At 45.7% G+C, this 11,996-nt stretch overlaps 1 protein-coding gene across 1 annotated transcript in view; it reads left to right on the top strand.

The window, feature by feature from the left end:
• The first annotated feature begins 2,818 nt into the window (after positions 1 to 2,818).
• LOC118233005 (probable G-protein coupled receptor 158) overlaps positions 2,819 to 11,996 on the top strand; it is a 69,804-nt gene continuing 60,626 nt past the window's right edge. The window contains exon 1 of the mRNA XM_035428293.1: positions 2,819 to 4,342. Within this exon, the coding sequence (XP_035284184.1) occupies positions 3,459 to 4,342 (884 nt within the window). The 5' untranslated portion in view covers positions 2,819 to 3,458. The remainder of the gene's footprint in view (positions 4,343 to 11,996) is intronic.

Below are 11,996 nucleotides of genomic sequence, written 5' to 3'. Positions count from 1 at the left end.
CATCCAAGTGATGGCATCGCCTACTGCACAGTGTCCCCCATCAGTGCACTGGGGTTTATTCGACCAGAGGGAAGATCGCCCCCTACAGGCCCACCCATGTTAAAACACAGTTTCCCCAGGTAGCCTCCCATTTAAGTACTAACCAAGCCCACACCTGTTTAGCTTGAGTGTCCAGCAGTGTCAAACTCAGGTATTGAACCTGTGACCTTCAGGTTACAAAACTAGCCCCTTACCCATTACACTACATGGCCGCTCCCATTTAGCAAGAGCAAGGTGCATGGGGAGTGGCTGCTGATGTTAACAGAGAGCATTGCCAGTCTATTAACTTGTATTTCGCAATTTATATGGCAACTGAGTTTAAAAAAAAAATCTTGTTCAGTGTTAGCTCTGATAACACAAAGAAATTGAGCATGATCGACAGAGACAGCACCCATAAATTAAATTTTCAAAATAGATACTTGCAGAAATCAGCATTACCTTTTATAGAAAAAAATGAAATACACGCACATTTGAAAGGGTACCAGGTGCAAGGTAGAATGGAAAAAAAAAGAAACTAAAACAATGCTACAATGCTACCCGCACACTGAAGTCGCTCTCAAATATCAGCAAATATTTATTCTGCAGAACAACAAACAGGAAACGCTTCTGTTCCCTCTGCCAAACTGCGCTGAAATGTCAGATGCAGACCAAAATTTAATTAAAAGACAAATTTGGGACGGGGGCGAGGTGGGGGGTGGGGAGCAATCAATCCTAAACCAATAGTTACAGAAGCCAGCAGCTAGTGCAGGGGTCTCCAGGTTCCGGATTGGGAAATATATATTACATGTGTTCTAATCCAGGCGTGTCCAATCCTATCCGAAAAGGGATACTGGTGTCGGTGCAGGTGCATATTTCAGCCCAACATTATGACACCTGATTAAACTAATTAACTGATCATGGTCTTCAATCAAGACCTTGAGGAGTAGAATCAGGTGTCTTAGTGCTCGGCAAGAACAGAAAACCTGCACCCAGACCAGCCCTTTTTGGATAAGATTGGAAGCCCCCCCCCCCCCCCCCCCCCCCCCCCCCACCCACCGTTCTAATCTAATCCAGGCTTATATAACAAATCAGTGATCAATTCGACTGCTGACCAGGGATCAGCATTCCCCTGTCCGTGTACGATACGATACGATACAATACAATACAGTACAATACAATATATTACAGTACAGTACAATACAGTACAGTACAATACAATATAGTACAGTACAGTACAATACAATACAGTACAATACAATATAGTACAGTACAGTACAATACAATACATTACAATACAATATAGTACAGTACAGTACAATACAATACAGTACAATACAATATAGTACAGTACAGTACAATACAATACAGTACAATACAATATAGTACCGCACAATACAATACAATACAATACAATACAATATACTTTATTGTCCCCGTGGGGAAATCTGTCTTGGACTCAAATGCTGCACACATATAGCTGCCTCCATAGAAGTAATAATAAAAAAACAACATAAGCAAATCACAACCACAAATTGCACGTTACACATATTGCACGTTACACAACCAGTGATAAGAACACCATGAAGCTAGTACACAACCCCTGCAGCCTCAAGCAACCTTAATTAAAAATGTAATAGCCTTCTCCATTATGAGCGAAAAGATAAAAACTGATCCTAGATCAGTACTCTGGCTCAGAGATGCCTTATGAATACTGGTCCTGATATTTATGAATAAACAGAAGAAAAGCAAAATTGGGAGCATTCTCTCTCTGTCGGTTCGGTTTCACATAAATGTTTGAAAACAAAGTGCATCAGGCACAAGGAGGAAAATGTCTCATTTTATAACTAACATTTACTCATTCACATTAACATTTAGAATTGTTATAAACCAGCTGTCTGTCACCAAGAAGAAGCGGAATATTCACACAAAAATGAATGATTCAATGACACTTTCGACAGAGTTTACCCAGGGGGGTGTAATAAAATTTAATTCATGCTGGTAACACATGCAGCAATCATAACAAATCAACAGGATATCATCAGTGTATGAAATAGGATGTTTTGATAAAGTGGGTTGCTGGTTGGCAAATTGGGAACAAGAAACTATTCTTGCAATACAAGGCTGTGTATTCACGCAAAATGTTGTATTAATAAATAGGCCTATATGCTGGTGGCACATTAATACCTAATAAAAAAATTCCAAAAGACCTTTTGTATTTATGTTGTAAAAACATTTTTTCATCTTGTTTGCGACTTGTTTATCATGCTTTGTTGAGTACACATAGGTGAGGTCAAAGAAAATGTCGACGGACAGACATTCTTGTCATCTTGCTCGCGCGCGGCCTGCACACTTCGCGTCGTGTAGACCAGCCAGCGGGGGATCGCAACAGCCAAAGCAAACGCAGCGGGAAGACATAAACCGGAAATAATATTTACACAGATAACCGCAAAATGCTGAGTAAACACCATGGGTAAGAGAAGATTATACGGAGGCCATCAGTTGCAAGTGTAGAGTACACAGAGCAGTCTTGAAACGAACTAGGCCTATTTAAGTGGCACGTGCTTAGTCAATTAAAAGGCCTACATAATCCACCAAGCGGCCGCGACTTTTCTTCACGCGTCCCACGACGTGGACATGCGGGCATCTTTGATTAAATATTAGAAAAATTGTTTAAATAATTGATCAGTTTACCATAAATATCCCCCCCCCCCCCCTCCACACAAACCGCCAGGGGAAAACGTTTTACCGAAAAAAACAACAACAAAAAACGCTGTTCCTTCTTTAACCGCCAGTCCTTTCCCTCGCGCTTCTCTTTCAGCACTGGACAGCTCCGTCGCTCCTTCCAATCCACCCCCGTCAGCCTCAAAGACATGATTGGCAGAATAAATGCCCATACGCGAGTCAAGGACACTTTAGGAACCCTATAAGATAATGAAGGAGACGGGATTTAAGAGCAGTTGGTTCCAGCTGTCCCCCTGGTGTTGTTAGTGCTTGTTATGGACAGAGGAGGGCGGAGTGTGCGCTACACAGGAGCGCGTGAGGAGCGGCTCCGTGTGTCTAAGCTACAGTAGGGCTCTCTTCTCACTTTCGGCTCGAGCCTGTTTGTACACATGCGTGTCACTGTAAAGGGAGAGGCGAGAAAACAACAAGGCTTTTGCTGTTCACGAAACGACCAAATGTTTTCATGAAACCTCAAGATACGCCGATACAGACACGAGCAAGCTATTCATAGCATCTCACTTGAGCCAGGAGGATGTGAGACTCGCCCGCCTTCGCCAGTTCAGCATCTTAGCTCGAGACAGTAGCCTAACGAACTTTTCTACAGGTGAATACAAATAGATTTCTCTGTTGAAGATCGTATTGACGTCCGTGCGGGCGGTTTTTCGCACTTGATTGCTTGGAATAATAACGAACACTGGGCGCTCTCGGGCAACAGCGAAATGGCTGTTTTTCTGATTTCCTTACTCTTGCAACTGGGATTTGCAGCGGGATCAAATTACGGGTATGTGGAGTGGTCGGAGCAAGACAAAGACCTGGACGTCAAAGGACAACACACAGTTCCTAACACACACGTCAACAAGGAATCACAGCACAACCCGACGTATTTCACAAAACCCTGGACCGAGCGTAACGTGGTAGCGCACAGAATCGAAGAGGACTTGCCGAGGGTCGTAACGGCTTTTCTTCATACGGGAGATTCAGCCACGTTAAAACATGTCAACTGCTCGCGGAGGTATGAGCTGAGCAGCCTTCGGGGGAGATCCTACATCGCCCCTCATTATCCTCTGCACAGCGTGCTTGAAACGGTGGCGCACGCGACCAACTTCTTAAACACGATCTTGCAAGCCAACAGTTCGAGGGAGCACACCCTCCGGCGAGACGTTATGTGGTACCACGCGTTAGTTCGCAGCATTCTAGAGGGAGACCCCAAAATCCACCGGGCTGTGCTCACGTTCAACACCGAGTCGCCAACTCCTGGTCCTCACATCTTCCTCCAGGCAACCAGGACGGACAGCGACATAGTTCTCCAAGATCTCTCGGACACGGCCCACCGTCGCCTGAAAAACAAGACGCCGGAAACGGAGTGGTTCAACGAGTTCAGGGACAAAAAACAAACCCACGTGCGAAGGAGAGTGCCGAGCCAGGACGTTAAAGCAACCGACGCCTCGGTTAGACGGGGAGACCGTTACGTTCTCGATAAAACTCAGATTAAGTGGTCCGCGCCCTACCTCGAGTGTGAAAATGGAAATTTCATCCCGCATTGGCTTCTCACTTTATCAGCTGGATTCTACAGTTTGAAGCCAAATTTGGTCCCAGAGCTCAGGTACGTAGCCTACGCTTCTAATTGCAGGGTAACTCAACGAATCTTTGCTTTAACATTAATAAAAACTACGGTCATCCTGCGCGTAACGAAATCATGGCAATATAACATTATAGGGACGTTTCAAACATTTATACAGCTGGCAACTAAACATGAACGGAAAGCTTGCTTTTCATTATTAATTTACGACGGACGGAACACCGTATATGGAACACTGCACTTCGCCTGCTCGCGCGAATGGATTGCTTTGCACCCAAAATAAAACCCCCGTATGCACTTAGATGAATTCTGCGAACGACAGCGTGGAAAAAGAGTGGGCCACACAAATGACAATTTATAGCGACACTCATCGGGTTAATAATGAGAGCCACGCTCGTGGTTTCCTTCGCGCGCTTTCCCCAGAAAGGAAGCACGCGCTTCCTTCCCATGCCCCCGTGCTCCCGTAGAGTCGACTGATGTGCACGTTTTGCAGCTGCGCTGACAGCTTACTTGCCGCGCTTGACTGGAAGTGTGGAGGATGATGCTAAATTTAGCCGCCGACGTTCTCTCCTCAATCCTCGAACCGGCTAATTAGTTTCCTTTTTTTGCCCGCATCCCACCTCCACAGGAACCCGATGACATTTTTCCCCTGGTAGCAGTTGGTTACCTGACTGAAAACCGGCATATTTTAATGGACGCACTCGACAGCAAGCCGGTCGAATTAAATTGTCAACGTGGCACTGAGGTGCATGCATCACTGAGACGAATGTGTCGTACAGGAGAAGTTACCGGCACTGATGTGTTGTTTACGTGTGCTCAGAGTGCATTATTAATACAGGTATTCTCTGGCGTACACATCCTTTTAGCTAGACCTAAATAGACAAGAGTGTCGGCTTGGCTAACATTAATTATTGGGGCATTTTCGATTCCAAACAAATTAACAGCGTTCAAATAGTTATTTAGAACACTGGGCGCGCATACCGTTCTGTAAACGGGGAGAGACAAGCTGGGTTTTATTTTCCTACATACAGTATATCTAGATTCCGCTTGAATCAGACAGCTGTGTTCATTGTAAAATTACTGTTTAATCAATACACCACCCGGGCCTCGGGCCAGGGGAAGCCTAGAACATGATCTTAGATCAAACTATTAGTGTCGTTTCTTTTGGAAAGAATCCACTTTTTTTTAGCGATCTGGCAATGGCCGTGCGGTTTAACAAAATTTCTGATGTATTGTACCCCGAGTTACAGTATTTTTCTATTGCTTATAAGCAATTTTGAAAGAGTAGTCACTTTCCCAGAACGGTTAACACAACCTTCTGAACAGAATCGCTCTTTGCGACATGAAACATTTCACTTGCAGAATTCTCTAATGCTCTCAAAATATCAAACCCATACGCACAAAACCAAATAAGTGCATCAAAGCAGAATCAAGTGTCACCACAGCAGTTCATCATACAGAAATACTGAAGGAATTCTGCTGTAAATAAATAATAAAGTCTTTATAAATAAAACAATATACAAAATGTGTAAACTCAATGTTATATAAAAATGTATAAACTCAAAGTGACTGCTCATTGTAGGAAATCAGTTCTGTTCTCAAATCAGTTGTCATCAATTCTGCCCCCTCTGTCAGGCCAGATGTTGTCATCGACATCACATATATTAACATTTCCTCTTGCAATGCAGCATGGGAAAAAAATGTTCTTGTGTGTCAGAGAGTCATCCTTGGCAAGTCTTTGCTGCTGTGATTGGCTGACAGCCTGCATTCATTGTACCAATGAGGCACACTTGCTCATGGGGGGTGGAGATCATGGACTGGACTATCCACCTCCATGCTGGGAAGAGGTCTTCTTTTGGGTTTAGAGATGGAGAGTAGGGTGGGCGTAGCCCGTGTTTACAATGGGAGTGGCGTGGTGGTGCTGTGGCTCTAGCGCTGCCGCCACACAGCAAGCAGGTCCTGGGTTCGAATCTAGCCTGCAAGTTCTGCCCGTGTTCGCGTGGGTTTCCTCCCACAGTTCAAAGGCATGCAGGTAGGGTGAACTGGAGGCTCTTAATTGCCCATGAAGTGTGTGAGTGGATAGTGGGCGTGCCCTTCGATAGATTACCGGCCTAAAAAAAAAGGATTACAAACCATTTTATGTAATACAGTAATACAGTCAAGAACATGGTCACTTACTGTACGTATTATTATTTCTGTATATTCTAGTTATTGATGCAGCTGTTTATCAGCTCAAATTGGACTGCTCCCTCTGGCCAGCTTCTCTCATTGTAAGACCATGATTTATTACATCGGGTACAACTGTGGCTCTAATTTAACGTAAATACGTCCACTCTTCGCGTTCCTCTGGCTGCTGTACCACCATGCATATGGACCTTCGCCCTTCCTCTCTGTGGTCCAGGCTGTGCTGCTCCTCTTCCCCTCTGTGGTCTTCCTCTTCTGTCTGCCTCCATTTCCCAACAGCACAACTCACTGCTGCTCTCTTTCATAGCTGATTAGGGGCTGAGTGCTGATTGGTCAATTGTGCACTTTAGCATTTGCACACGTGCAGTGGAGTTTTACTATTCCGTCGTTGTCATTGCCTGCTGTGAAGTTCAGGTGGGTGGGATTTAACCGATCTTTGTATCGTGTGTTGAGACTTGTGTTTACCTTTGAGCGAAAACGTGTTCGTCATTTGTATTTCGTTCGACGGCAACCATAAATAACTAACTTGTGTTGCAAAAATAGAAAATAAATAATGTTTTGTCGGTGTAAGTTTGTGTCTGCCTTTCGCCCAATGCATGCTGGGATCGGCTCCAGCCCACCCCCCCCCCCTTACACCCTACCCCCCATGACCCTGCCCTGGAGAAGCGGGTATAGATAATGGACGGATGGTTTAAGTTCGTGTGTTGACATTGTGGACTGCAGTTTCATTCGCATGTGAGCGGTAGAATAACGCTGTAAGATGTGTTCTGTTCGATGTGTCGGTATTCGCTGCAGACCCCAACCAAAGCTACCTTTGAACGCAGCCGCGCCTTGCCAATCACAGACGCTACAGTTGAAAATCTTAATTAATCTCGGGGGAATCGAAGCTCTCACTTTATTATAGGGCTCAACTGGAAGTACCGGTGCAGCACAATCATTTTAATTAATGTTGACGTGTACGCGGTGCCACGCTTAGTTTCACTACGGAAATCAGACGTGTTTTTTTCCCTGCAGTTTTACGTTTGCAGACGGTGACTAGCTTGTGCGATGTCCTCAGTGATGCGGTCAGTCTGCAATGCTGAGTAACTTGCAGTCCCTGTTGGACAGAAGCTTCAGTTTGGGCGTATTTGGCTTTTCCTGTGAAACAGGTGGATGCGTTGCGGTTTATACTGCGCACATTTGCATATTTTAGTTGGGCTTTTATTTTGGAAAATTGCCCACTTCCTGACTCAGGTGCCTTCTTTCTGGCTCCGGCTTGCGTTCCTGTTTGCTGTCTCAGCTTTGTCCCCCCCCGGGTTTCTCGGCTCTTTTGAACAACCTTTGACCTTCTGACCTTTGACATCTTGACCTGTCATCATGCTTCCTCCAATGGAAAGACGCGAAGCAAATTTACAGCGTCAATATCACCGTCTGTTAGGCATCCTGCCAGTTAAATGACCCAGTCAATAATGCTATGAGTAATTAATTAAATATGCATTAAACAAGCAGAATTTAAGTTAATTTTACATTGTATATGTACTTCAATAGCTTTTGTGGACAACTATATGGATTAAGATGTATGGGTACATTCATATTTAACAACAACCACATAATAGTTTGTATAATGCATTCATGTAAAATCATCTGGCACTGCAAAACTATACAGTGAAAGTTAGTATGAAGCTAATTTGAGCTAACCGTCATCACATGAATTTTTGTTTTTGATGGAATTTTTTTTTCTTCAGGAGCTCGCAGTGCAGCTGAATGTTTGCCTGATCAGTCCAAATGAATTCCTGTGCCCGGGGATGGCACAGGTATTTGAGTTGTCATTCAAACCTCAATCCATTGATGTGGGACAGCCCATTGGCCATTTTCCACCCGGGGGGGGGGGGGGGGGTGTTCAGTAACGGTGTGTCATTGTGCGAACGAGACCGGCTTTGTCTTTAGGTCACGTGCACAGAGAGAGGCCTCCTCTGACTGAATTGGACAGTTTACAATGGAACAATCTAGTCAAGTTATACAGAATCAGAATAAGATTGTTACAGGGTGGTGGTGTACTATAAAGTGTAAGAAGCTGGTCTAGCAGCCCGGAGGTCACAGGTTTGAGTCCTTGGTAGGGTATGGTAAAAAGTTGTGTGCGATAACAGGCCTCAATGCCTGCAATGTAATTAAAATGCTTATGACTTCTAAATTTTATGCAGTTATGTAACTACTGTTGTAATATATGCTGAGCATATATTGACTTTTGGATTTTGGACTTCATAACCTTCATCAGCTCCATGTAGAGCTTATACAAAAACAAGATGCAGGAAGTGCTGTGGTCTGGCCCGCGTCAGCCCAGGAGAATATCCCTTTCAACTGCGGTGACGTCGCTGTCGGGCGGGTGACAGACCCGCCGAATTTCAACCTTTTTCGTCGCTACGGAGACGAACCGTCTGCCGCCCCGCCGCCGCCGCCGCCGCCGCTGAAGGACAGGCATCCGGCCGGCGCGCCCGCGTCCGCTTCGACATTTTTTATTATTATTATTGTTCTCCTGACTTTTAAAGTTCACGTTTCGTTCGGAGCTGGGGGAGTCAGTGCGTCAGCGCTAACGGGCTCGCCGCTAAGGCCATCAAAGCCGTAATGACCTTTAATTACCACACTTTCATTTAGTCGGTTGACAGCTGGCTGGTGGGGGTGGGGGTGGGGGGGGGGGCGGTGGAAATAGGTGCCCATTATCACGTTTTGGCAGGTGACCTGGAGTTACGGAGCTCGTCAGTACCTGATGGTGTTGAGACTGAAGGGGCATAAGGCCCTGTAGAGATGTCCTGGGAGAGGCCCAGGGTAATTGGTTGGGCCAACGGTCCTTAGGAAAATCTTCAGAGCGCAAAAATGTAGACTTAGATCATTTTAATTGGCTGCCTCGGTTCTGTGAGCGCTGATGATTGGCTGCCTGTGTTCTGTGAGCGCTGATGATTGGCTGCCTCTGTTCTGTGAGCGCTGATGATTGGCTGCCTCTGTTCTGTGAGCTCTGCTGATTGGCTGCTCTTTTCTGTGAGTGCTGATGATTGGCTGCCTCTGTTCTGTGAGCGCTGATGATTGGCTGCCTCTGTTCTGTGAGCGCTTATGATTGGCTGCCTCTGTTCTGTGAGCGCTGATGATTGGCTGCCTCTGTTCTGTGAGCGCTGATGATTGGCTGCCTCTGTTCTGTGAGCGTTGATGATTGGCTGCCTCTGTTCTGTGAGCTCTGCTGATTGGCTGCTCTTTTCTGTGAGTGCTGATGATTGGCTGCCTCTGTTCTGTGAGCGCTGATGATTGGCTGCCTCTGTTCTGTGAGCGCTTATGATTGGCTGCCTCTGTTCTGTGAGCGCTGATGATTGGCTGTCTCTGTTCTGTGAGCACTCACGATTGGCTGCCTCTGTTCTGTAACGCTGACATATAGAGCTGGTCTGTTAGTATGTGGTGCTGTTGTGCAGTGAGTGTATTTCAGTTGTGTTCTCACTCACTGATTAATGTCTTGCAAGGCTGAAGTGAACTCCTTTTGACATGCCAGTCAAACACATAATCTTCATGCATATCTTTCTCTCCACTGCAAAGCCTAAACTGGCCCTCTTCTACAGAGCAGCAGTTGGGCATTATGTATGAGGGGTATTTTGTGCGATGAAGCATGAGATGGTATAATTATCAACGTTTCCTTTTCTACAGTGCAGGTCAGGCATCATTAATTTCAAGAGTCAAGAAGTTTTTCGAGATATTTTTGTCCAAGTAAGATTAACCAGATGGACAAATTGAATTAAAAGAACAGATGGCATTTCGATTATATTATTTTATTATTTGAATATTATCCAAATCAACAAAATCACCCCAACTTGTAACTTCATTGTCTTTTATCTAATAGACTGCTACTAACTTCAGCCTGAGCAAATGAAAATAACATCTGAAGTGTGTGAGTGTGTGTGCTTGCGTGTGCATGCGTGTGTGTGTATGAGTGCGTGTGTGTGTGTGTGTGTGTGTGTGTGTGTGTGAATGTGTGTGTGTGTGAATGTGCATGTGTGAGTGTGTGTGTGTTTTATAGAATACCTGCTGTGATGTGACACGTTGCCTGTGACATGCACCATTACACTCTTCTAATGAGGGCTTCCCTTTGCTGGTGGTTTCTCTTGGTTTGAATGTTACTTTGTGAGGACCGGACTGCAGTGTGATGAGGACTCTGCAGCAGCAGTGGCGTTGGCTTTGTGTGCGTGGGGGATGGACTGCGTCATCCGCTGCATGCGGCTTAGCCGTGATCAAGAGGCTTCCAGTCCGAACTTTAGTCTCCTATTGCATTCAGCCAGGGGAGGCACGTAAACAAGAATGGGGAATGCGAGCCTCCCTGATCTGAGCTGTGCTCTTCTCTCTCGCGCCCTGCTGTGGGTCCCCTGCTGCGTTCCTGGATAAAGATGGCGGCCGCCTCGCATCTCCAGTCTGATTCGTACCGGCAACGCCAGACCCGTTGTGTCACGTTGCATTGCATTTATTTGGTGGGCACTTTTATCCAGAGGTGTACAACAAGTGCATACCAAAGGTCGTTGGAGCAAGTGCAGGACGCAGGCCCGCTGAAGTACAATTCTCATACGGTATCAGTTATCCATAGTCATCAAGTCATAACATCAAGTCTAGTTCACGCTGTAAGCAAAGCCTCAATAAAGTCGATAAAGTTTTGGCAAGTCAAACTATAAGTGAGGCATGATTACTTGAGATGTGATAAAAAGCGCTACAGCGTCAAGATGATAAGGACCCGTGTCCTCATCTCACCACGGGAGCCGGGAGAGTTCCCTCTAACCGATTCTTCTCCGGGTAACGGGCCGTGTCCGCGAAGTCTGGCCGAATCACCTGTGACTCGTCTGCCTGTGGCCTCCGACTTGCCCGAGACTCGGATGTTGAGCGGACATCTTGTTTCTCACCCTCGTTAACATCGACGTGCAGGCGTTCATCAGCAGGGTGACAAAAACGTAGTTTTACACCGTGTCCGTTTATACAGCCGATATACTACACGGCCAAAAGTCTGTGGACACCTCAGATCCAACATCTCATCCAAAATTATGGGCATTAACATTTGTTATAGTTGGTCCGCTCTTTGCTGTTGTAACAACCTCCACTCTTTTGGGAAGGCTTTATACTAGATAGCTGGAGCATTGCTGGAGCCAGAAGAGCATTAGTGAGGTCGGGCGCTGATTGGGCGATTAGGCCTGGCTCGTAGTTAGCTTTACCAATTGATCCCAAAGGTGATGGATGGGGTTGAGGTCAGGGCTCTGTGCAGGCCGGTCAAGTTTTTCAAAACCTTTTCTGTATGGACCTCGCTGTGTGGCCAGGGGACATTCTCATGCTGCAACAAGAAAGGGCCTTCCCCAAACTGTTGGGGAAGCACAGAATCATCTAGAATGTAATTGTATGCTGCAGCATTAAGATTTGCTGTGTAGTTGCTGCGGGTAAGTTTCCCCCCCCCCCTTTTCCCCACAGTAGAACTTCTTAGTTGTCATAGCAAAGGACGTTTTTA

This window comes from Anguilla anguilla, chromosome 8 (assembly GCF_013347855.1).
Source record: "Anguilla anguilla isolate fAngAng1 chromosome 8, fAngAng1.pri, whole genome shotgun sequence".
Taxonomy (NCBI): Eukaryota; Metazoa; Chordata; class Actinopteri; order Anguilliformes; family Anguillidae; genus Anguilla; species Anguilla anguilla.
Note: the sequence above shows the minus strand (reverse complement) of the source record. Positions and strands in the feature narration are given on the sequence as shown.